The 24,335-nt window shown below is 41.6% G+C and overlaps 1 protein-coding gene across 1 annotated transcript; it reads right to left on the bottom strand.

Annotated features, from left to right (window-relative positions):
• Positions 1–516: 516 nt before the first annotated feature.
• LOC100753093 (uncharacterized protein C2orf78 homolog) lies at positions 517–13,048 on the bottom strand. The gene is made up of 3 exons (XM_027423621.2): positions 12,952–13,048; positions 7,708–8,469; positions 517–2,399 (listed from the first exon to the last, which is right to left on the bottom strand). Exons 1-3 carry the CDS (start codon positions 13,046–13,048, stop codon positions 517–519), a joined length of 2,742 nt encoding a protein of 913 aa, XP_027279422.2.
• Between the last annotated feature and the right edge of the window lie 11,287 nt (positions 13,049–24,335).

Below are 24,335 nucleotides of genomic sequence, written 5' to 3'. Positions count from 1 at the left end.
CTGTAGCAGAAAACAAAGTGCTCTGGGGAGAGGTGAGAAAAGGGTAGACTGTGGTAATGGAGGAGGTGTGCTCAATATTCAGTGTCTGCTTCAAGACATATCATGTAGTGAATGAAAAACTCAAGGAGAATAATTTGAATACAACTATAGCATTATATTAATTGATTTGATATTAAGTATTTTGTGAGCTTTATTTCATATGGGATATGATACTGCACTTAGAAAATGTAAAAATTAAATTATCAAAGTTAAGAGAATTATTCACTTATATTACTCACATATAAAATAACAGACTTGAGACTTTTTCTGGAGTTTTACTAAGTATTCAAATATGTGTGAATATAAATATTTTGTGTATCCATCTATATTTACATAGCCATCTATATGTCTTCATTTGTACCAATAATTCAATACATTCATTTAAGACTTTAAACCCCATGTCAAGATGTGTATCAGTATTTATATCTCTTCTTGTTGACACTGAAAAGCACTGTGTTTCAAAAACCTGGCCAGCTCTTACATTGCATAGCCATAATATCGAGAAATTTCCATATCCTTCTCCCTCTGAAGGAAAAGCTGCAGTTTCCCCAGAGAGGTGTACTTGGCAGCATTCTCTCGATCCTGTTGAGCTCTCCTCTTCATGGCCTCCCTCTCTGGCCTCTGCTCTGCTGTGATGGGCTGTGAGATGGTTGGCCCTGGAATGTCGACTTTCCTCCATGGAATTGGTTGGCGGCTGAAGTCTTGCAGCAGATACTGGGTTTGGGGTTTGGGAGGTGATGGGACCTTGTTCCTGGCAGCAGAAACAAGCTCCCTCTGGAGTGAAGTATGAGATGATGCTCTGTAGGGGGCAGGCCTAGAGACAAATGACTGAGCCCGAGTGCAAGACTGGATGGGATTGGTTGTGTTAGGTCGTGTAGCATAGGTGGTAGTCGGCACAGCAGTCTTGTCAGAGGCTGTCACAGATATGCTGGCAGGAGCTGGTTGGGATGGCTTGAGTGTGGTAGACTGAGCCGAGTGGGAATGTGGCCTTACAGCATAAGCTGCAGTGGGCTTTCGTGAAGCCAGGGAAAGCAGCTTTCTGGAAAGAGGTCTGGCTTGAGGCTTGTCCAGGGCTGGGAAAGGCAGAGGTACTAACTTGACCTTCCCAGGTGGGGGCAGCTCATACTGGGACAGAGTTGGACACTCCTTCTGAGCACTGCTCTCTGGTCTCTGAGCATTGCCTGGGGTTTTGGCAGGCCCTCGGCCATCACATGACACATCCAGCAGTGATGTGGTAGCTGGGCCTGTCCTGGGATCTTTGTTGCTGCTTAAATTTAGCAGAGCCCGGGAGGAGGAGATGCCCATTTTCTTCTCACTCTTCTTTCCCAGTGGGTGAAAGACCTGCACAGATTCCAGCATGTGCATGCCAAGGTGAGTGCGAGGCTTTTTAAAACTGTCCTGGCTGAGCTCAGGTGGATTCCTTGTCCTCTTGGTCTTTGGGATGGTAGGCTTCTCTTCTGCCTTGACTCTGGGACAAGATGGCTTCAGCTCCCCCTTTTTCTTGGTTTTGTTTTCTCTGGTTCTCTTGTTCTTGTCTTGGCCCTGTGCCCTAGATATCCTGGGCCTGCTGTGTGCAGATTTCTGAGCTGTGCCATCCAAGTGCTTGGCCATGTTGTCAATAGCCCCTTCACTGGCCCTAGCACTACCCTCAGCTCCTTCTCCCTCCACCACATCCTGGCACTGATTTTTCACCTGAGGAGCTCCATCAAGCAGCTCAGAGGCATTCTGGTTGCCCTTTCTCACTTGGTCAGAGGGTACACTGATGATACTTGGGCTTTCCTGGGTCTGATCACTCCTGACATCTTTGGATTGGGTTGCTGTGGTATCCTGGAATTGATCTACATCAGAGAGGGAGTTGAAGACTTGGGGAAGGTGAATATCTGCCACCATTGTAGTCATGTCTGCAAAGTCAATGCCAGACCCCATCACACTCTGCATACTCCCTAACTCTTTCTGATCCAGGCTGCTACTTCCCAAGGTGGCATTGTCAGAAGCTGGTTTCTGCCATATTCTCTCAGCATCAGTGTAATGCAGGGCCTGCTGTACGTTGGGGTGTACTAAAGGGAAGAGTGATGAGTCTTGGTTTTCTGTTGTGCCCTCATAGGAATCCAGAGATGTTGATAGATTGGCTGTCATCTCATCCAAGTTGTTATTCTCTGTTTGTTCCAGGGCTGGAGCTGGAGGCAAGGCCAGGAATTCAGAAGGACTGTGGATGGGGGCAGTCAAAGATCTGTCCCCATCCACAGGTGGTGTTTTTATCTGTGCATCCTGGGTGCAGGCATTACAGAGGTCTGAACTCTGCAGCAGACAGAGTGTCTGGCCTGAAGGTATCAATCCCAGGGACGTCTGCATGTCCACCACTGAAATAGAGTGAAGGAAGAAGTCAGGGCCTGGTGAGTGAGATGCTTTCCTCCCTTCAGGTCACCTCAGCATTAAGCCCCCTACAGCATTGGGGCAGGGCTTCCTATATCTCTTCTTGAGTGGCAAGTGCATCACGTCTCTTTGGCAACACATAGTACTACTCAGTGGTTTGTGGTGACCATGTGATATTATGTCTTCTCAGATGTTTGTGTTTCCCTTTGTGTTTGTGTGGTGTGTTCATGCATAGTGATCACTGGGAGGTTACAAAATTCCCTTTGTGTGTGATCCTACCTTGCCTTCCCCTTTGTCTTTGAAAGAGCGCCCTTCATTTCTTGGACATTTGCTATTAGGAAGATTGTCTGGTCAATAAATTCCAAGAAGACACTCATCTCTACCAACTTCTCAGTTTAGTGTAAATGCCCCTGGAACCCTGAATTTTTATGTGGGTTTATATATCCAAACCCAGTACATCACTCCTGCAAGGCAAGCAGTTCGACAACACGGGAAATCCGTGTGAGGAGACTACCAGGGGAGGCAAGAACATCCAGAGTTGCAGACATTGAAGTCTTGGCCCACACACACCACCGGTGACAAGAGGAGATAGAGAGAACCCACCTGCACTCACTGGAAGAAGACATGGAAAGAAGACTGAATAAGAACACACTTAAAAACAGGAAGACCAATATGACATCACCAGAATCCAGGGACTCCACACCAGCAAGATCTGAAAAGCCCAACACAGAGGATGAATAAGACATGGACCTCAAAAATTATCTTAGGAAGATGATAGAGACCTTTAAAGAGGAAACAAGAAAATACCTTAAAGAAATAGAAGAAAAAACAAGCAAAAAATTACTTGAGATGGAGGAAAAGACAAACCAAAAAATTCAAGAAATAAACAAAACTCTTTAAAAAATCTAAAGAAAGCCAAGACAAAAACAACCAAACAAGTGAAGGAAGCACTCGAAACAGTTCAAGGCATGAAAGTTGAAATAGAAACAAATAAAGAAAACACAGAATAAGGCAATGCTGGAACTAGAAAGGCTGGATAAGCGATCAGGAAGTAAAGATGTGAGTATAACCAATAAAATTCAAGAGATGGAAGAGAGAATCTCAGTTGTTGAAGACTCTCTAGAGGATATACAGTTATCGACCAAAGAAAATCTCAAGTTCAACAAATCCCTAACACAAAATATCCAGGAAATATGGGACACCATGAAAAGGCTGAACCTAAGAATAATAGGTATAGAAGAAGGTGAAGAAATACAGCTCAAAGGTACAGAAAACATATTCAACAAAATCATAGAAGAAGGATATGCCTATGAAGGTACAAGAAGCTTACAGAACACCGAACAGACGGGACCACAAAAAGAAGTCCCCTTGACACATAATATTTTCTCTTTATTTTTTGGTGTTTGGTGTTTTGATTATTAAGAGCAGCAAAGGAAAAAGGCCAAGTAACATATAAAGGCAGACCTATCAGAATCACTCCGAACTTCTAAATGGAAACTTTGAAAGCAAGAAGGTCCTGGATAGATGTCCTACAAACACTAAGGGAATGGATGCCAACCCAGACTACTGTACCCAGCAAAACTTTAAATCACTATAGATGGAGAAAACAAAATATTCCATGACAAACCAGAATTAAACAATACATATCCACAAATATAGCACTGCAGAAAATTCTGGAAGGAAAACTCCAACCCAACGAAGATAACTACACTCAAAAAAACATAGTCAATAGATAATCCAATTTTACCAAACAATAAAAGAAACAGGAGGGCAAAATCCACACAACAATGACACCACCAACAATAAAACCAAAACAAACAAGAAACAACAATCAATTGACATTAATATCCCTCAATGTCAATGATCTTAACCTGCTTATAAAAAGATACAGGCTAACAGAATGGATATGAAGACAGAATCCATAGTTCTGCTGTGTACAAGAAACACACTCAACTTCAAAGACAGGTGTTATCTCAGAGGAAAGGGTTGGGAAAAGATTTTCCAATCAAATGGCCCAAGAAACAAGCTGGTGTAGCAATTCTAATATCTAACAAATTAGATTTCAAAATAAAATCAATCAAAAGAGATGAAGAATGCCCATCACGGGAAAAGTCCATCAAGATGAAGTCTCAATCCTGAACATCTATGCCCCAAATACAAAAACACCCACATTTGTAAAAGAAACATTACTAAAGCTCAAACCACACATAAAACCACACACACTTATAGTAGGAGACTTCAACACCCCACTTTCACCTCTAGACCCAACTGGGTTTAACAGAAGAAGAATACACCTTCTTCTCAGCACCACATGGAACCTTCTCTAAAATTGACCACATAGTTGGCAACAAAGCAAACCTCCACAGATGCAAAAAAAATTGAAATAACCCCCTGTATCTTATCAGATCACCATGCTTTAAAGTTAGAATTCAACAGCAATACAAATTGCAGAAAACCTACAAACACATGGAAATTGAATAACACCCAATTGCACCATTCCTGGGTTGAGGAAGAAATAAAAAAAGAAATTAAAGACTTCCTAGAATTTAATGAGAATGTAGGCACAACATACCCAAACTTATAGGACACTCTGAAAGCAATGCTAAGGGGAAAGTTCATAGCACTACGTGCCCACATGAAGAAACTGGAGAATAGTCACACTAGAGAATTGACAGAACAACCAAACTCACCACGGAGGAGTAGAAGCCAGGAAATAATCAAATAGAGGGCTGAAATCAATCAAGTAGAAACTAGGAAAACATTACAAAGAATCAATGAAACAAAGAGTTGGTTCTTTGAGAAGATCAACAAGATAGACAAACCTCTATCCAAACTAAACAAAAGGCAGAGAGAGAGCATGCTAATTAACAAAACCAGAAACGAAAAGGGGATATAACAACAGACACTGAGGAAATTCAGAGAATCATCAGGTCATACTTTGAAAACCTGTACTCCACAAAATTCGAAACTCTAAAGGAAATGGACAATTTTCTGGATAGATATCACTTACCAAAGTTAAGCCAAGAACAGCTAAGCAGTTTAAATCGACCTATAACCCCCAATGAAGTAGAAGCAGTCACCAAAAGCCTTCCAATCAAAAAAAGCCCAGGGCCAGATGGCTTCACTGCAGAATTCTACCAGAAATTCAAACAAGAGCTAATACCAGTCCTCCTCAAATTGTTCCACACAATAGAAGCAGAAGGGACATTGCCAAACTCTTTTTACAAGGCTACAATCACTTTGATACCCAAGCCACACAAAGATACAAGTAAAAAAAGAGAACTACAGACCAATATCCCTCATGAACATCGAATGCAAGAACACATCAGAAAAATCATCCACTATGATCAAGTAGGCTTCATTCCAGGGATGCAAGGATGGTACAACATACGAAAATCCATCAATGTAATCCAGCATATATACAAACTGAAAAAGAAAATCCATATGATCATCTCACTAGATTCTGACAAAATCCAACATCCCTTCATGATAAAGATCTTGGAGAGAACATGAATAGGAACATATCTAAACACAATAAAAGCAATATACACCAAACCAACAGCCAACATCAAACTAAATGGAGAGAAACTCAGCAAAGTAGCAGGATACAAAATTAACTAAAAAAAATCAGTAGCCCTACTATATACAAATGATAAATGCAATGAGAAAGAAATCAGAGAAACATCACCCTTCACAATATCCACAAGCAATATAAAATATCTTGGGGTAACTCTAACCAAAAAAGTGAAAGACCTGTACAGTAAGAACTTTGAGTCTTTAAAGAAAGAAGTTAAAGAAGATACCAGAACATGGAAAGATCTCCCATGCTCTTGGATAGGTAGAATCAACATAGAAAAAATGGCAATCTTGCCAAAAGGAATCTGCAAAAGATTCAACACAATCCCCGTCAAAATCCCAACACAGTTCTTCACAGACCTTGAAAGAACAATACTCAACTTTATATGGAAAAACAAAAACCCAGGATAGCCAAAACAACTCTGTACAATAAAGCGTCTACTGGAGGCATCACCATCCTTAACTTCAAGCTCTATTATAGAGCCATAGTTCTGAAAACAGCTTGGTATTCCAAAAAATAGACACACAGACCAACAGAATCAAATTGAAAACCCTGATATTAACCCACACACCTACGAACACCTGATTTTTGACAAAGATGCTAAATCTATACAATGGAAAAAAGATAGAACTGGATTCGGACATGCAGATCCATATCTGTCACCATGCACAAAACTTAAGTGCAAATGGATCAAAGACCTCAACATAAATCCAGCCACTCTGAATCTTCTAGGAGAGAAAGTGGGAGATACCCTTGAATGAATTGGCACAGGAGACCACTTCCTGAACATTACACCGGTATCACAGACATTGAGAACTGCAATTAATAAATGGGACCTCCTGAACCTGAGAAGCTTCTGTAAGGAAAGGACATAGTCAGTAAGACAAAACGACAGCCCGCAGAATGGGAAAAGATCTTCACCAACCCTACATCTGACAGAGGGCTGATTTCCAAACTATACAATGAACTCAAGAAGATATCCACCTAAAAAGTGGGGTGCAGAACTAAATTGAGAATTCTCAACAGAGGAATCTGAAATGGCTGAAAGACACTTAAGAAAGTGCTCAAAATCCTTGACTATCAGAGAAATGCAACTCAAAACAACTCTGAGATACCATCTTACACCAGCCAGAATGGCTGAAATCAAGTTCAACCATGTTCATAGCAGCATTGTTTGTAATAGCCAGAACCTGGAAGCAACCTAGATGCCCCTCAACTGAAGAATTTGTCCAACTTAATAATTGTAAATGGGTTAAATCAGATCTCCATGCCCTTATATCTGTAAGAGAATGGCAGGACCAGCACTTGGAATCTGGAAACCTCCAGATCAGACTTGGAACTGCATTGCTCTGCATTCGAATTTCAAAACAGGGAAAAATCAAGTGTTACCAAAACAGAAAGATCTTACTTTCCCCTAGAGTCCTGAAAAATCGATTAGGAAGGAGGTGACTGCAGTGGGTTGGTGCATGGGACTAATTACCTTGGACAGTGATGTATGTGCCTGTGGTGTGCTCCTTGGACATGTCTTTATGAAGGATGGATGCCACTGGTGCCCTGCATTCTCTGTCATTGTAGAGACTGAAGATGAGCCAGAAGCAAACCTAACCTCTTAGTACTCACATTCTTCCTCTGTGTGGGCATCACTGTTGAAAGGTAAAGTTATATTCCCCCTTTGATTGGTTGCTGATCTCACTCCTTGCCCTCCTGGTTTGACTCACCTTGAAGACTTGTGTCTGTCATGGTTTCAGCAGACCTGGGATAGTAGATGGCAGAGGTGGAGAAAGATGTTTGGACATTCGTTGGCTGAATCTCCTTTAGCACCATCACCATCTCTGGTTGCAGGGTAGAGGCCTGGCTCCCAGGGTAGGACACAGAGCCATAGGCCTGCAGGCACTGCAGGAGTTCTCCAGCCATCACAGGGCCCAAGCTGTTGTGGTCATAGTAATATACCTGGTTGCCCTCCTGGTAGGAAGGTGCCAGGCTGTCTCCTTGATTTGAAACCTGTGGTGGTGTGCCCTGGATAAGGCTGGCAGACAATGTTGGGTAGAAAGGGACTAAGGCATTGGGATCTAAAATGTTATCACACTGGGCTGTCATAGATAGGGAAGAGAGTGTGGTATTCTGGTCAATAATAGTTACAGTGAAGTCCCGGAATGCAGCTTCCCTCCTGTCAGTGCTTCCTGTGAGATCCCACGGGAGAGCATCTGGATAGGAGAGTGCCGAGGTAGAGATCTGGCTCTGGTCAGTCAGTGTAGTCAGCATGGTCGTGCCTGCTCTTTGGTAAAGGGAGTCACTGTCCATGAGCTGCTGGCAACAAGTGCTGGGGTCTGATGGCAGGAGCCATGCAGAACTCACAGCTGGGGTGGAGACCCTGGAAAAGTTGCACACACTTCCTGCTGACGGTGTGGAATTCCTCAGCACAGGCACAGAGGGCCTCAGAGCACATTCTGTCCCATAGAATGGTGCACTTTGGAAATTATCTGTGGGAAGAAAGAGAACAGTGGGAAAATGGTGAGATGGAAACTTCATAGCTTCCTGTGAAGAGCTGTGTTATCTCCAGTTTGTCCGGTCTGGGAGAGTCTGTAACCCATGTTCCCTCACATATCCCAAACAAAAGGATTCAGAATGCTTCTTGGTACTGGATAGGATGGCACTCATTAGATGAGCTGCCTGTCATTCCTGTTTGGGCATAGAAGTCCTAGATGCTCCGTTTTAACCCTTGCTCTGATCTAGACAGCACTGTTTTTTGCCCCCCTGTGCCTGCTGTGACACTCCCTAGCATCTGTGTCCCAGATCAGATGTGTATCCAGATAGGAGAACCTTAGACATCCTCTCATACCTTGCCTGCACAGATAACAGATAACCCTGTTCTGTGCATATCTTACTCTGCTAAGTGAGCTAGAGAGCAGTCTGGCCTCGAGTTCCACACATCAGCCTACCTCTGCCTCCAGAGTGCTAGTGTCCTAGGTACTTGCCATGTCCACCAGGCTTGTCTCTACTCTGAGCCTCCTTCATGCTATGCTTCATGTTATGATGTATCTAGAATTTCATAGAGAATTACTGTAGTCAGCTAATATTCCCTTCCTCTTCTAGCTCCTCCTGTTGCCCTCCCAATCTTTGTATCATCTGTGACCGCTTATTATTTTTGCAGCCATTAGTCACATGAATACAACCTGCTGATAAAGTTTCTTGTTGTTGGCACTTGTTTTGTGTGACCTCAAGATTGCTAATATATTATATAGTTCATCTCTGAATATGATTGATTGTTCCTCAGTAACTTTTAATTTCCTAGAAAACTAAAGGAGAATTCTCCTGAGAATTTCCCCCACACATAACATATCAGTTGGTGTTGTTCAGAAAACAACTGACTGTGGAGTGGCCAGTGCCAGCTGATAATATCCTACATGAACAGTAACATAAGACATGAGGAATGCTGCAGAATGCTGGATAGATTGTAAGAGCCAGGGACCAGAGGAAGGTATTGTTTCCTATATATGACAGAAAACATTTACCTGGACTAATTTCAACATTGGGTTGCCTAAACAAGGTTTTGGGAAATGGCAGTGCCTTGTGCCTTTTGATTTAAAAAATCTGGTTTTCTGCAACATTCTGTTTCAAACTACCTTTGTGTAATTCCAGGTTCATCTCTGCAGTTTCCCTTCTTTTATTTGAGTATTTTCTTCCCCGTCATCTTTATACTTTGTTCTTTTCCTCTCCCCAGTTCCTTTTAATGGAACAGCCTTAATATTTCTTCCACTACAATAACTGCCTTCTCAAAGTCCACAGCCCTCTTAGTCTCTCCCACATTCTTTTTTACATAGGAAAGACAAACTCAAAAACATGGCAGTCACTGTGTGTGTGTGTGTGTGTGTGTGTGTGTGTGTGTGTGTGTGTGTGTGTGGAGAGAGAGAGAGAGAGAGAGAGAGAGAGAGAGAGAGGCACTGTAGACATTAGAATTGAAATGACATTCATGCCATCAAGCTCTACATGCTGTGATTACAGGTGTGTGCCACCATAGCTAGTGTGAAAATTACATTTAGAACAGTTTGAAAGAATTTGGTACAATAAGGGGAAATGGTAGTGGAGAGAAACTTTCCCGGTGATGCTATGGAGTGCTAGATACCTTGTTAGTGTTCCTGTTTCTTTTGAGTTTAACATTCTCAAGAAGAGTTGAAATTATTCCTTGTTCACTTACCTCTTAATTGAGACAGTAAAGACCCCAGAACATAGTGACACTGTTATCTCCCTGAGGTGGATGGAAACACTTGAGAGTAAACTGTTTGTCCAAACTCACATACCTAATATGAACTAAAGTTAAATGTGACATTCACCTCAAGATGTCTACATCAGCATCAATAGTATTCCCATTCATGAAAGATTTAAATGTATAGTAAAAATAAGGGGAGGAGTGATCAAAAGACATGTCTTAAAGTTTCTTTTCTTACCTGACATGGTCAGGGGGAGAGTATCATCAACCCACAGTACAATGAATCAAGAAAATATCGGTTGTCCTTGTCTGATCAGCAGATCTCAGAGGCAAGTGTGTCCAGTATGAGACAGCACTCACTGGTCACTGGTCACAGGTGACCTGTGATGATCCAAATTTGTTTACAGGTTATCTCCCTGGAAACACCAAGATTCTACCAGATGTTGGTAGGGTTGGAGAAAGAATGATGTCATAAATCAGTCAGTAGCCAATGGGAAGGTCTGATTCTGAGCTAAAAGATGAAAGTGGGTGGAGCAGATGTCAGTAGACCAACAGTAGCCATGGAGGCTTGGCTGTGGGCTAGTGAAAGGAGGTAATCATGGCATGGAAATCCTACTTCTAGTGACAGTTAGCCTGGGCTACCAAGGCAGTACTTCTTATAAGGTTAACTGATGTGTTAATATCCATATCATCTGTCACATTCCAACATAAAGTATCCCATCAGCATACACTGTAATACAGTCAGTACCTTGGCAGGAAGGAAAGGAACACTCAGGTTGAAGGAACTCAGGTGATAATCCATTTCTGCTGATCTTATTTATGAGCTGTCAGCATCTGTCCATTATCCAAGGAAGAGATCAAAGACTCCCTGGTGACTGTGCTGAAGGACAGTACTGAGTTCATTGAGTGCACCTTGGATGATGAACTCCAAGACTCTTTTCTTTGGTTTCTTCTTTTAGAGTCCTTCCTTAGTCTGTGCTATCCCAGGCTGGACTCACACTTCTTTCCTCTGCTTTTCATCCCTTTTTGTAGGATTTCATTCTTGGACCAGCATGACCATGCATCCTTATACTCGTGGATGATAACACTAAACTTCGAGAAGACATGGTCTTCTGTTCATCGTGAAGATGCTTGTAATTGGATGCTGATAGCAGAAGCAAGAATCCAAAGGCTGATGGTGAGTCTGGCTGCACCCTCTTTCAAACGTTTGCTGTTCTGCTGCTGCCCAGACTCGGCTACCTCTGGATGTTTTCTCTCTTCCTCATCTTTTGTTTTCCTGAGATAGGCTTGTGTCTGTAGCTCCTGTTCTGGAACTCATTGTGATTCACACTCTTTTTTTCTTTCCTCCCTTCTTATAAAGGTTGTGATCCAGTGAGTCTGGCTGCTTTGTCTATTTATCTACATGTACAATGAGTTTGACAGTTACTGAAACTTCTTCCTCCTTGCAACAGACTCTGTAGAATCCTGGGCTTCTAGTGTTATCTGCTATGCTTGGAACTAAGACCAAGCTAAATAGAGAGCAGAACAACAGGATGGGGAAGGCATTCATGGGTGTAGGGAGTGATAATGTAGAAAAGAAGACATTCATGTGACTTTTTTATTTCTGTGAGAAATAATTCAACATAGTTTTGCCTCATTTTATTGTAAGAGAACAGATAATTCAATACTTTATATGTTGTAAATGTTTCACACTGAAGAAAAAAATCTTAAATTATTTTGTCATTTTTCTATGTAACAAATATTTCATTTACATCACCATGCATTAGTATGTTTGTAGACTATGAATCATATTTTGTGATATATATATAGAGAGAGAGTGAATATATGTATATATATATATATATATATATATATATATATATATATTTCATGTACATTTCACATTGGAGCTGACTCACCACTGCAATAACACATATAATAATGTTTAGTTCTCTTTTCTGAAGAACAGTTATCAAGCAAGTTAACTTTATCATTGAACACATTTATATATATATATATATATATATATATATATATTCATGTACATTTCACATTGGAGCTGACTCACCACTGCAATAACACATATAATAATGTTTAGTTCTCTTTTCTGAAGAACAGTTATCAAGCAAGTTAACTTTATCATTGAACACATTTTTTGAAGTCCTAGAGAGTTACCTCATGGCCTCGTGCACCCCAAGTTAGTGTTAGACAACTGACTCTACTACATTTTCTTGATGTACAGATGTTTTAATTTTGAGTAGTGATGAGTAAAACACTGTCAATATCCCTTTCCTCAATACTCTGTCCTTTACTTTTCCTCATTCTTTCTGGTCCCAGCACTAGTCTCTCCACAAAAGCTGCTATGTTAGTCATCCCTCACTGCTGTGGTGAAATGCTTGAGGCAGTAATGTAAAGGAGGGAATTTTTTATTTTAGCTACTAGTTTCGGGGATTTTGAATACTACAACCTGGATACATAGCTCTGAAACCAAGATTAAGTGGAAAGTCAGGAGTGTGTGATTGAGGAGGCAAGGAATATAGGAAGGAAAAGAGGTAGAGACAGAAACAAAGGGGTGGGAGCTGGGTTCTGGGTCCTGTTTTGGGTTTTTTGTTTTGTTTTGTCTTTTTGTTTTTTAACCCAACAGGCTAATCTGTTTTTTGGTTGGATAATTGAGGCCATTGTTCACGCAGTTATGTTAGGCTTCTGACAGGCTTCTGTTAATTCCCAACAATTTTGTAATGTTTGCTACTTTCCTAATCCTCTGTTGATCCCCTACTCTTATTGTGAAGCTCATATTTTTTGTCCTCACTCACATCTTTATCTCTTTCTTCAGGGTAGGTTTCCTCCAGGTATCTTCTGTTGTCCTCCTTCATGGTCATGAATTCCTTTAATTTTAGTGTTTTCTTTTCTCTTTCAATTCTTTCATTTTTTAAAGATTTATTTAGGTATGTATTTCATGTATATAGGTGTTTTGTCTGCAAATATGCACATCAGAAGAGAGCATTGAATCCTATGGGATGAGAGTCAAATGGGACTACAGTCAGACAGTTGTGAGCTGCCATTTAGATACTGGGAATTTAACGCAGGACCTCTGGAAGAGCAGCCAATGTTCTTAACTTCTGAGCCATCTCTTCAAACCCCTTCCCATTCAGTTTTCAAAGATAGCTTTTCTGGATATCAGAATCCAGGTTTGTATTCTATATGTTGAAGATTTTGGAATGTATTATCACACAACTTCCTGGCTTCTAAAGTTTCTGTTGAGAAATCTGCTCTTTTAATGGGCTTCTCTCTTTGTGCGACTTAGTATTATCTGATGCAGTTTTCACTATCTTTTTATTGTTCTTTATGGTAGTGTTTTAGATTATGTGACCAGAGGAGGCTCTCCTTGGGTCCTATGTGTTCAGCTTTCTTCTCATGTCGTTTTGGTCATCTCTTTACATAAATTAAGGAAAATATCATTGTATTGAATCTATTTCCTGAGGCTTTTGCTTGTTCTCCTTATTCTATGCCTATGATTCAGTAATTTGGTCCTTTAAGATGCTCTATAGGTCATGCACACTCTGTCCCTATGTTCTTGGTATTGTATTATTTATAATTGTTTGAATTCATTTTTTGTGTGTTCGCACCCTCATACTCTTTCCTCCATTCTATCTGTGAGGTACACACTGCAGTTTTAATTCAATTTATTGGGCCTTTTCTTTCCAAGATTTCTGCCCTCTTCTATCTCTGAGTCCCTTGTCTCTTGATTCATTGACTAAGTCACTGACTGTCAGTCAGCTGGTTGTCTTTTCTCTGAAGCCATTTAGGAGGGTAGTCATGATGTCTTTACTTTTTTGAGGGGGGTTTAGAGACAGGGTTCTCTGTGACTTTGGAGGCTGTCCTGAAACTCACTCTGTAGACCAGGCTGGTCTCGAACTCACAGAAATCTGCTTGCCTCTGCATCCATAGTGCTGGGATTAAAGGTGTGTGCCACCACTGCACGGGCTCAATGTCACTACTTTTTAGATCATTCTTCTCACTCTTTTGAGTTTTGGACCTGATATTTAATCTCCTTTACTCCAATCAGATCCATTATATGGAACTGATTTGTTTCTAGGAGATGTACTTGATTTTTCTTTTTCTTTTTCTTTTTTTTTTTTTTTGGTTTTGGTTTTTCGAGACAGGGTTTCTCTGTGTAGCTTTGGAGCCTATCCTGGCACTCACTCTGGAGACCAGGCTGGCCTCGAACTCACAGAGATCTGTGGGGAACCTGTAGCCATGCCTGCTTAGGGCTGGCTATAGGTCTGACTGACATAAGCAGATTATTGTGTCTTCTTATATTTCACCTTTATGATTGTAATTTTGGATACTTTATACTGTTAAGTTTTAATTCTCTTTTAGACTAAAAGGGGAATTGTAGGGGAACCTGTAGCCACGCCTGCTTAGGGGCTGGCTACAGGTCTGCCTGTCCACGCCTTTGAGGGCATGGTCAGTTGACGTAGAGTGAGAGGGTCAGGGCTTTGTTTCAGTTTCGTTTTCCCTTTTCGGCTTGCACAGACTGCTGCCATGCCGGCTGGCTAGGTCGCTCTGTAAGTAAGGCTTTTCCCTATTAAATACCCTTATATTTCTACTTGGCTCCATATTGGTAATTTCCCACTATAGAGATCCACCTGCCTCTGCCTCCCGAGTATTGGGATTAAAGGTGTGCACCACCAATGCCCGGCTGATGTACTTGATTTTTCCATGTGTATGTTTTTATATTAGTGTTTAGCATTTGGACTTGGATCATTGATTGGACCCTTAAATAAATTACCCATGTTCTCCAGTTGAAGCTTTTGAAATATTCAATTAGGATTTAGTTGTATTGGGTTTGAGGTATTGTTTCTTTCCTGTGGACCACTGGTGCAGATCAATAGATACACTTGAAGCCTACATTCAGGACATTGAGCAAATACCTAGCAACATTCTGAGAATAGAATATTAACCTCAGAAGCAACCAGAACTGATAGATAGCCCTGCTATCAAAACATAGTAGAAGCAAAAAATAATTGCCCTTCCTACATATCTTTTTTAGGAATAACACAACAATGATAATATGTTGTATGCAAGAATATTAGTTACAAGTTGTAAAAGTTGAAAGAACACACTGAGCAAGACTATAAATTGGTATAAGTAAAACAGGGATTCTGTAGCAGAGTAAAACATGAAGGGAAGAGAATTTGGGAGATGGGGGTAGACAGAGCATGACAGCTATTAAACCTGTAGAAAGTAATGTGAGAATCACATAAAGGAGGTGATGGGGTTTGAAAATGGGAAAGTAAGATACAGTTGAGAGGTACATTGGTTAGAGGTGAGAAAATACAGCCATATCAGTGCTGACACTGTACTATCATAAAGCCTAAGTGAGCAATATAAAAACTAAATCAAAACTATTTAACATTTAGACAAGATTCAAGAATATAACAGCATTGAATAAAAATAAAATATGGCAGGTATGGTATCATATACTTTTTTTGGTTTTTTGAGACAGGGTTTCTCTGTGTAGCTTTGGAGCCTATCCTGGCACTCGCTCTGGAGACCAGGCTGGCCTCAAACTCACAGAGATCTGCATGCCTCTGCCTCCCGAGTGCTGGGATTAAAGGTGTGCGCCACCAACGCATGGCGGTGTCATATACCTTTAATCATGGCAGAAGAATCTCTGTGAGTTTGAGGTCAGCTTTATCTACATAGCAAATTCTGGACCAAGGCTTTACAGTGTAACCCTGTCTCAAAATACAAGACAAACACACAAACAAAACAAAACACTAGAAAGCAAAAAAGCAACCTTTAAAAAGCAAGATAAACAATAACATAGCCTGAGTCAAATTCTCTTCCTTGCTTAACAGCATCAGAAATTGTCTCCCCCATCTCTGAGTTGTCTTAGGGATTTGTCTCTGCTAATAGGAGAGACACTTGTCTGTGTCACAGGATTGGTCCTCCCTTAACTAACTCCTAGAACCTGGATGGTCATTTCAACCAGCATGAAGTATCACCTCTTAAGTACTTGCCACTGGACCAGTTACTGTTATGTAAGTGCGCTGGACAGTTCTGCTCTCCCCTACTGGATTTTAATTCTAAGTTTTGATGCAACCCCCAAGCCCCCACCCCTGCCTATGTTTGTCTTTATTTGGCTATTTTCATCTCATAGGGCCCAGGCTGCCAGCAACCAGGTCTTGAGTTCGCTTGCTTCATCAAGCACTTGTCCACTATGCACATGGTTCTATGGGTCTATGGGTATCCTCTCAGCATGTGGAGAAGGTGCTTTGGAATTTGGAGATGTAGTCACAAAGACTTTTCTCCTAGCAGAGTGGTTTTATGAAAATTCTCTCTGTTCTATTTGCTCCTTGCCCCAGCACTATAGTGAGGTAGGTCCAAAGGACTGGTTGCTTTCCCAGCATCTGCCTAACCCAACTTAAGGAACTGCCATTTAAGGCTAGTCCTTGATGTCTTTGCTTCTGACTGATTCATGTTTCTCTTTTGTTTACAGACCTAGAACAGTGAAACGAAGGATTCTCCCTCCCCATCACCACTTTTCTTGTGTTCTCTGGGGTGGATAGAGTCTGGGTTGCTTTATGAGTGTCAAGTTACTTTTTCTGTATTTTATCTTGTGTCCCTCAGACTGTTTACACTATCATTCTCTTTGTCTTTCCATACTTCTCATTCATGAAGCCATAGGTTCTGTGTCTTCTCTAGAGTGGTAGGGTTATAGGTACTTGCTATTTGTCCCTATTTTGTGTTTTCCAATCTCAATCTCAGGTTTGCCATTGTAGTAACAGGAAGCTGAACAACAACTCCGAGCTGTCACATCTGCTCCCCTCAACCCCTGCACTGTGAAGCTGGAGAGTCCCCACATTATTTGCCAAGATGTTCTGCAGAGTGTAAGAGGAGGTTTTCTGCCCTGCAGCTGTTCTCAAATGATCACTCAGAGACTAGGTCTTACATTTTAAGTTAACCCATATTCCTTATTTAAGATCTGCCGCGTGGAGGTACCTTTATTAGCATGGCACGTTCATCTGCTGCTCCTTCTGTGTCTGCTCGACACTCCCAACTCCACCCTTTTCTTCCCATCATTCTCAGTTTGGCTCTCCTGCCTAACTTTATCCTGTTCAGCTATTGTCCAGTCAGCTTGTTTATTAAACCAATCATAGTGACATATATTCACACAGTGTACAAAAGGATTATTTCACAGCAGCAGAGGCCTTGCCTCGATGGGCAGGACCCAGCATGGCTCACAAACTCCAGTTCAGCATTTGCTCTAGTAGCTTTTCTCTGCTCAGATTTCCAGTTGTCCATTTGGCTTTGAAACAACTTTGGGAAATTTCCAACAAAGGTTATTTTATAGTGCCAGGTTCCTTGCAGAAGAAGTGGAGTTTAAATGAACCCCCAAGATGTGATGCTGACTTGGCCAGTTTGGCTTCCTGGTACATTGGGTGATAAAAGAAAGGGGTGAATGGCCTTTCTGTGTCACTGAGGCTTTAGACAGAACAAAAACAAAAAAAAAAAACAGTCTCTGCCTCTGATAATGCTGTGAGTAGCAGAGGGCTGAACTAACTGGTCTTCAAGCTTCCCTTCACTTGAAACCCTCACCCACAATGTGATGACCTTTGGATGTGGGATCTTAAGGAGGAAGTTATGCTTAGAAAAGCTCATGAGGGTGGGCCCTCTTTATGTGACTAGTGCCCTTATAAATAGAGACACCATAGTGTTAGTCTCACTCCCAGTGGAGGAAAATGAGAAAGCAATTGCTGGTGAGCCAGAAAGAGAGAACTATTCTGGCTTCCTGACTGAACTTCCAGCTTCCCAAATGCAAGAGTATCCATTCCCTGTTGTTGAAGCCTTCCAATCCATGGTATTTTGTTATGGTAGCCTGGGCCAACTGAGATATTTTAAAGGAGACTTAGCTTGCTTATCTGCAGAAGGATGCGATGGACTGTGGCAGAAGGCTCTCAGCTCTAGGTGGAATGCAGATGGACAACCCTTCTATTAGTTACTTCTGTGCCTCTGTTGCAGAGACAATTCAGGGGAAGAAGCATTAATTTTGGCTCATTATTTCAAAGTGTTCAGTCTATAATCATTGTCCCTAGGTACCTGAGTAGGATACCATAGAAAGTGGAGTGTGTGGAGAAAGAGGTTATCACATCATGATGAACAGGAAGAGAGGAACACAGGAAGGGGCCAGGAGCAAGATACCCCATGAACCCACCTCCAGTGACTACTTACTTCCTCAGTGATGGTTTCTAGAATTTGTCAGAATAGTCCTACCAGGTGAGTACCTCACCTTTAAGAGTTGGATAACATTTCTCTTTCAAGCCATAATTAACCTTGAAACCCTCATGAAGTTTCTACTTTGGTTAGGAACAGTGGCTTCTTCCCCCCTCTTTCCTCTACCAGTGATGTCCAAATCCTTAACATTGTGATGTAGTATGTTATCTACAAATGTGTTGGGTTGCATTCATAGCTGTTTGGTGATGCATGCAGCCTTTAGGCTGCAGGTTGGGCAAGCTGCTTCAGACTCTTACTAAATTCCTGCTAGAAAAGATCAGAAGAGTTTAACTATTTTCATAAGCTATTTCTGTGTATCTTAAAGTACTCAAAACAACCTAACAACTGTTTATCACAACAGTCTCCTATGTGCCCAGTGATACTTATCTATGGCATGTACTATTTTCCTGCTTAAGAACCCTGGATAGAACCTGAAATTTGGGGTGTCTAAGTGGGATGTGAAAGGTTTTCCCTGTTCTCCAGTGAACAGGCTAATATGTTAGCTTCATGGATACTGATAGAAAACATAAGTCTACTTGGTCAGAGGTAAAGGGCATATTCTCACAGCAATACCAGTAGCCAGGAGTGCCAGTGTTCTCTTGTGCTTTTTCCTGCTGAAATAGTTCATGTGATAGTCAACTTCAGCCAGGAGAACAGTAAAACAGTCCTCTAGATGTGCCTGTGATGGCATTTCCAGAGGCAGTTACCCCAGGGAGAGAATGATCTGCCCTGAAAGTTGGTAGTGCCATCTATTTACTGGGCTGGCAACCCAGATGAGACAAAGGGGAGGAAAGAAATAGCTGGCTAGCACAGGCAGGCTGCTCTCTGATTCCTGGCTGCCATGAGGTAAGCGGCTCTGCCCTCCCCCATTGCTGCATGGTACACCATCTCCATGGGTCCATAAACATCAGAGTCAGATGATCACAGATGCAAACCTTAAGACATAAGTTAAATAAATATCTCCTTTTTAACTTGTTTTCTAAGATATTTGTAACAGTGATGAAAAGCTGCCTGTTCCAAGTCACTGCGTAGAGACATTTTCTCTTTATAATGGGCAGACAGCACACCTTCCCTTTGTTGCAAAGGGAGGACCTTTCTATCTCTTTCCCAAGACTGTTCACTATATACGTATCCTTGAAAATATCCATCCATAAAAGAGAGTGGCAGTGTATCCAAGACAAGCAGACAGGTGAAAACCCAGTGCACCATTTCTAAGTCTTCATGACCTCTGGCCTCCAGCCTCCTCACCTCATGCTATCACGACAAACTGTCTGTAGTCCCACATTGTACATTATACTTCCACAGATGAGGCCGTCCTTTCTTCCTTCTGAACCACTTCAGATCTACTCATTAAAATTGCTTAAATGTCTCTGCCCCTTGGGAAACTTCTTTGTTAGACTAATAATTCCTCAAATGTCTTGAGAAGAGTGTATGTTAAATTTTTCCCAAGTGCAGATTCCTTCAGTTTCCAACATCATTTACAACTGACAGGTGTCCAACTGAACTTTGGCAAACTTAGATTTAGATGTGGCTGATTATTTCTCATTTGAGCATCTCCCTTACATTCACAGGACTCTGGATTAGATATATCAGCAGATTGGGAGGCATGCCAAGTCTGGTGGTAGGTAGTACCTCAGAGTCATGGCTGTGTGTGTGTGTGTGTGTGTGTGTGTGTGTGTGTGTGTGTTGCTGGTCTGTGCTATGGTGAGGGTCCTTCTTGGATGTCGAAGTTGTCTGATAGACACAATCTCCTGAAATAGATTTCATTGACTTGGTGACTGGTTTGCAAGTAACCATTGCCTTTGCAGAAAGCATCCCCTGGATTCCACCAAGTGAACTGAAGTCTGTGGTGGTCTGGTTTCTGTTAATCACTGGGCTGCATTTTACCTTAAATGGAGGGAGAGAATTATTTCTAAGAGAAGGGAACACCTTTGGGCTTTTGAGGTTTCTCATGTATAAAAAAACAGACATTTAGCCCAGCATGGTGGTATGTTCTCATAATCCTAGCACTGAGGAGGCTGAAGCAGGAAGACTGGGAGTATGAGGTTAGTTTGAGCTATATAGCAAGTTCAAGGCTAGCCTGTTATACTGTACATAGTGTGACAGTCTCAGAAAACAAAATCAGAAAGAAGCAAATTCTGGCTCAGTATTCATCAGGCATTTACAGTGTGTGAAGGATTAAGGATGCAGCTCCCAGACATTTCATGGGATCAGAGTACAAAGTCACATCAGGTCTTGTAACAGGTGATAATGGTATGAGAACTATCTGCCTGCAATGGATGTAAGTGGACCTTATTTATTTACTTATTTATCATACATCATAAATACATTATTTATCATACAGTGGCTTAAAGGAGCAGGTGTTAGCTTTTCCATGAATCGGGAAATTGAAAGTGGCTTTCCTGAGTGGCTCAGGCTCTTACATGGAAACCTGGTGTCAATCCAGGTATTCATTATCTAAAAGTTTGGCTGTGATGAAACATATCCTCACAGGATAGCCCATGCATATTCATGAAGGCAGGAGCCTTGGTCTCTTGTTATTTGTGTCTCTATGTGAATACATGTGTATGTGCATATGTACATGCATGTATATTTGGTGCTGGAGATGGAAGACGGGGCCTTGTGTATTCTATGAGAACACTACACCACTAAATTACCTCCCAGCTCCCCAGAGGCCTTTGGAGTGTCTTCACAACCTGACAGATGACTTCCTCCGGAGTCAGATCTGAGAGTAGAAGGGAGAAGCTACAATATTATGACCTACCCTCCAAGGACAGTATTGTTGCTGAAATATTTTATTGATGACATAGCCAGTGTTATTCATCATGGAAGGTAATAATGACAGGAGGTGAGAACTGTAGGGTACAATTTTGGGAACAGGTTAGTGTGGGGGTAGTGAAACATCCTCCAAACCACTGTTTCTTTCCTTTCTCCTGAGCATGCCAGACACTCTGGTTGGTACTACTTTGCCCTCTCCATGTAAGGCACAGGCAGTGGCAAAAGTAGAGTGCTGTAGAATAGCTGTAGTGGAATTCAGCTCTACAAATTCTTTTGCCTTCAGCCAGTTTGGATCACCCAACTCTGCCAATCATGCTCAATCTGGCTAATGTCAGCCTCCTTTATAATCAGGTGATGCCACCTCTTCTACATTGCAATTCTGTGCTTTTGGTGCAGATGGTGTGGGAGGTTTTTGTTCATTTGTTTGTCTTCTTTATGTCATACATGTGGCTTTTTGGACATGCTTATTTCCACTCAGTAGACCCTGGCTGTCCTGTACCTGGGAATGAAGCCAGGTTCCTCTCTTCACCCTGGTGCTCATGAAGCTCTATGTTAGTCATACAGTCACTGACACATTGAACCTCTCTATGGAGAGAGTAGTATGAGATGCAATCCAAGAGGCTTTTGTTCTCTGCTACCCATCTAATGTGGAAAGAAAAGAGCTACCCAATAAGACAGCTAGACAAGGAGTCTGGATCCTTGCCATTGTCCTTAGGCCAGTTTTCCCAACTGTTCACTTTGCATGGAAAGTTAAATCATTTCCAGAAACCCCCTACCCACTGCATGAATCACAGCTTCAGAATTACACACTCTATTGCTCTGCAATTAAGCAATAATGTAATTAGAAATGATATGGCAAAGATGATGCTCTGTGGGGTCTCTTCTTGAAAATGAGCTGCTTAAATATTGAGCTCATTGCTGAGAAAGACTAAACATACATGTTTCTATTTCTTAATGTTGGAAGGAATTGTCTCAGAACAGTTGTGGACTGTGAGTCATCACTTCTGTGCAGCCTGCTCTTTTCTGCCATGAGCTACATCCAAGATCTTCTCTCTCTTGTGGTACCCTGCTCATCACTGTGTAGTGGGATTGATTCTACAGGCAGATCATTCCTTCTATCACTTTTCCACATGCTGATTTCTTCCATGCCTTAATGAGAACCAGATGACAGCTGCCTTGTAACAACCACTGTCTTCCCTCTTGGGGCCAGGACAAGACTTCTGAGTCAAGGTGGTGCATAATTGGAGCCCTATTCCTGGAGCACAGAGTTTCTTTGGATGTTGCCCCAGGATTGGCTTTCCTGACATTTCTTTGACCTGACAGGAGAAATTAGAGGGACATGTCTACCTAACTCCACAAAGTTGGTCCAGTGAGCCTCACTGCTGAGCACTTTGTAAATTGCAGTGTCCTGCTTTCTGAGATGATGTTTTTTGGTTTTTTTTTTTATTTTAACCTGGGTAGTTACTGTGTCTTCCTGTTGAAATGGCTGCAATGATGGAGCCACATCTTTAGTGTTCTTAAGGGAAATTGGTGTTTTGTATTAGGTCAAGCATGTGAAATTGCTAATACTCAACTTTTTTTTTTACTTCATAAAACAGGAAGACTGTAGTTATCTTTATCATTTTGACAGTAAAAAAATGGCTGTATCAGTGGGTTCTTGAATGACTTTACTAATTCATGAGCTAAAATCAGGGATCCCTGAATGTAGTGGAGAGGGCTAATTTACCACGGGAATTGTTGGGTGTAGAGCCTGACTTGCTACTCTTCCTTCCAATGACCTCAGTGTCTTCTCTTGCCTAAATGAGGTTTTGTCCTTTGCATGGAGTGACACTCATGACCACTCTGTATGACTTAATTAAGCAATGAAGGTTGCATGAGTGGCCTTATGCACAATGACCCAGGCTTTGGCTTGGACCCTCTTCGAGGAACTGTTCCTTCTTTCACCCCAGTTTTAAGACCTTTGGGATGCAGATTACTGGGGATAAGCTATAGGGTCCAACTGAGATGATCCTGATGTTGCATATGCTGTGGTGACATGTACACCATGTAAACTGAATGAAGAGTTGAAAAGTCAAAATCAGTCTATTAGTGGCTCTGTCTCTACAAGATTATGCAACCAGTTTGACTGTTTCATAAAAAAGAACTTGACTTAAAACACAAACAATGACAAAAATCCCCAAAACATTGGAATTCAGTTTTCACTTCTCAGGTTAGCTTAGATACCATGTTATTTACTAAAATGTTTTGAGACACTAAGGATAATATTAAAAGCAAATAAAGCAACAGTCTCCAAAAACTTATGACTTTTTATTTCTTTTATATTTGGTGGGTTTTTAAATTGCTGTTGTTGCTGTGTGTGGGGAGGGAGGGAGGGAGGGAGAGTGAGAGGGAGGGAGGGAGAGAGGAAAGGAAGAATGAGAGAACGAAGAGAAAGAAGAAGAGGAAGAAAAAGAAGCAGCATCTAGAAGTCAACCTTGGCTGTTTTTCCTCAGGAGCTGTCCACTTTGCTTTTAAATTTTAACTGTGTATTAAATTGTTGTATGTGTACAGTGCATGGGTATGTGAGTATATAGGCTTGCGTACACCCATGCAGAGGCCAAGGCAAGCTGTCAGGTGTCTTCTTTTATTTACTCTTTACCTGATTTCCTGAGACAGATTCTTACTGAACTAGAAACTCCTCATTTTGGCTAAGCTGGACAGCTCTCAGCATCCCCTGTCTCTGCCAATGCTGGGGTTACAGGCATGTTTCCATGGTTCCCACTTTACCTAGCACTGGGATTGTAATTATGTGCCATCATATCTAGATTTTTTAAAATATAGGTTCTGGGAGATTGCAGGTCCTCATGGATTCAAATCAAACATGTTACTCATTGAGCAGTCACAACAGTCCCGTCTAACTAAAACAAACAAAAAGAAAAAAAAACAACAAAAAGATTTTTATGTGTTTGAGTGATTTGCTAAAACATAGATCTGCACACCATGTGTGTGCCTGAGGTGCACACAGAGGTCATGAAAGGGTGTCAGATCCCCTGAAAGTGGAGTTACGGATATGTGTGAGCCACCATGTGGGTGCTGAAAACTGAATTCAGGTTCTCTAAAAGG

Source organism: Cricetulus griseus, chromosome 6, assembly GCF_003668045.3.
Source record: "Cricetulus griseus strain 17A/GY chromosome 6, alternate assembly CriGri-PICRH-1.0, whole genome shotgun sequence".
Taxonomy (NCBI): Eukaryota; Metazoa; Chordata; class Mammalia; order Rodentia; family Cricetidae; genus Cricetulus; species Cricetulus griseus.
Note: the sequence above shows the minus strand (reverse complement) of the source record. Positions and strands in the feature narration are given on the sequence as shown.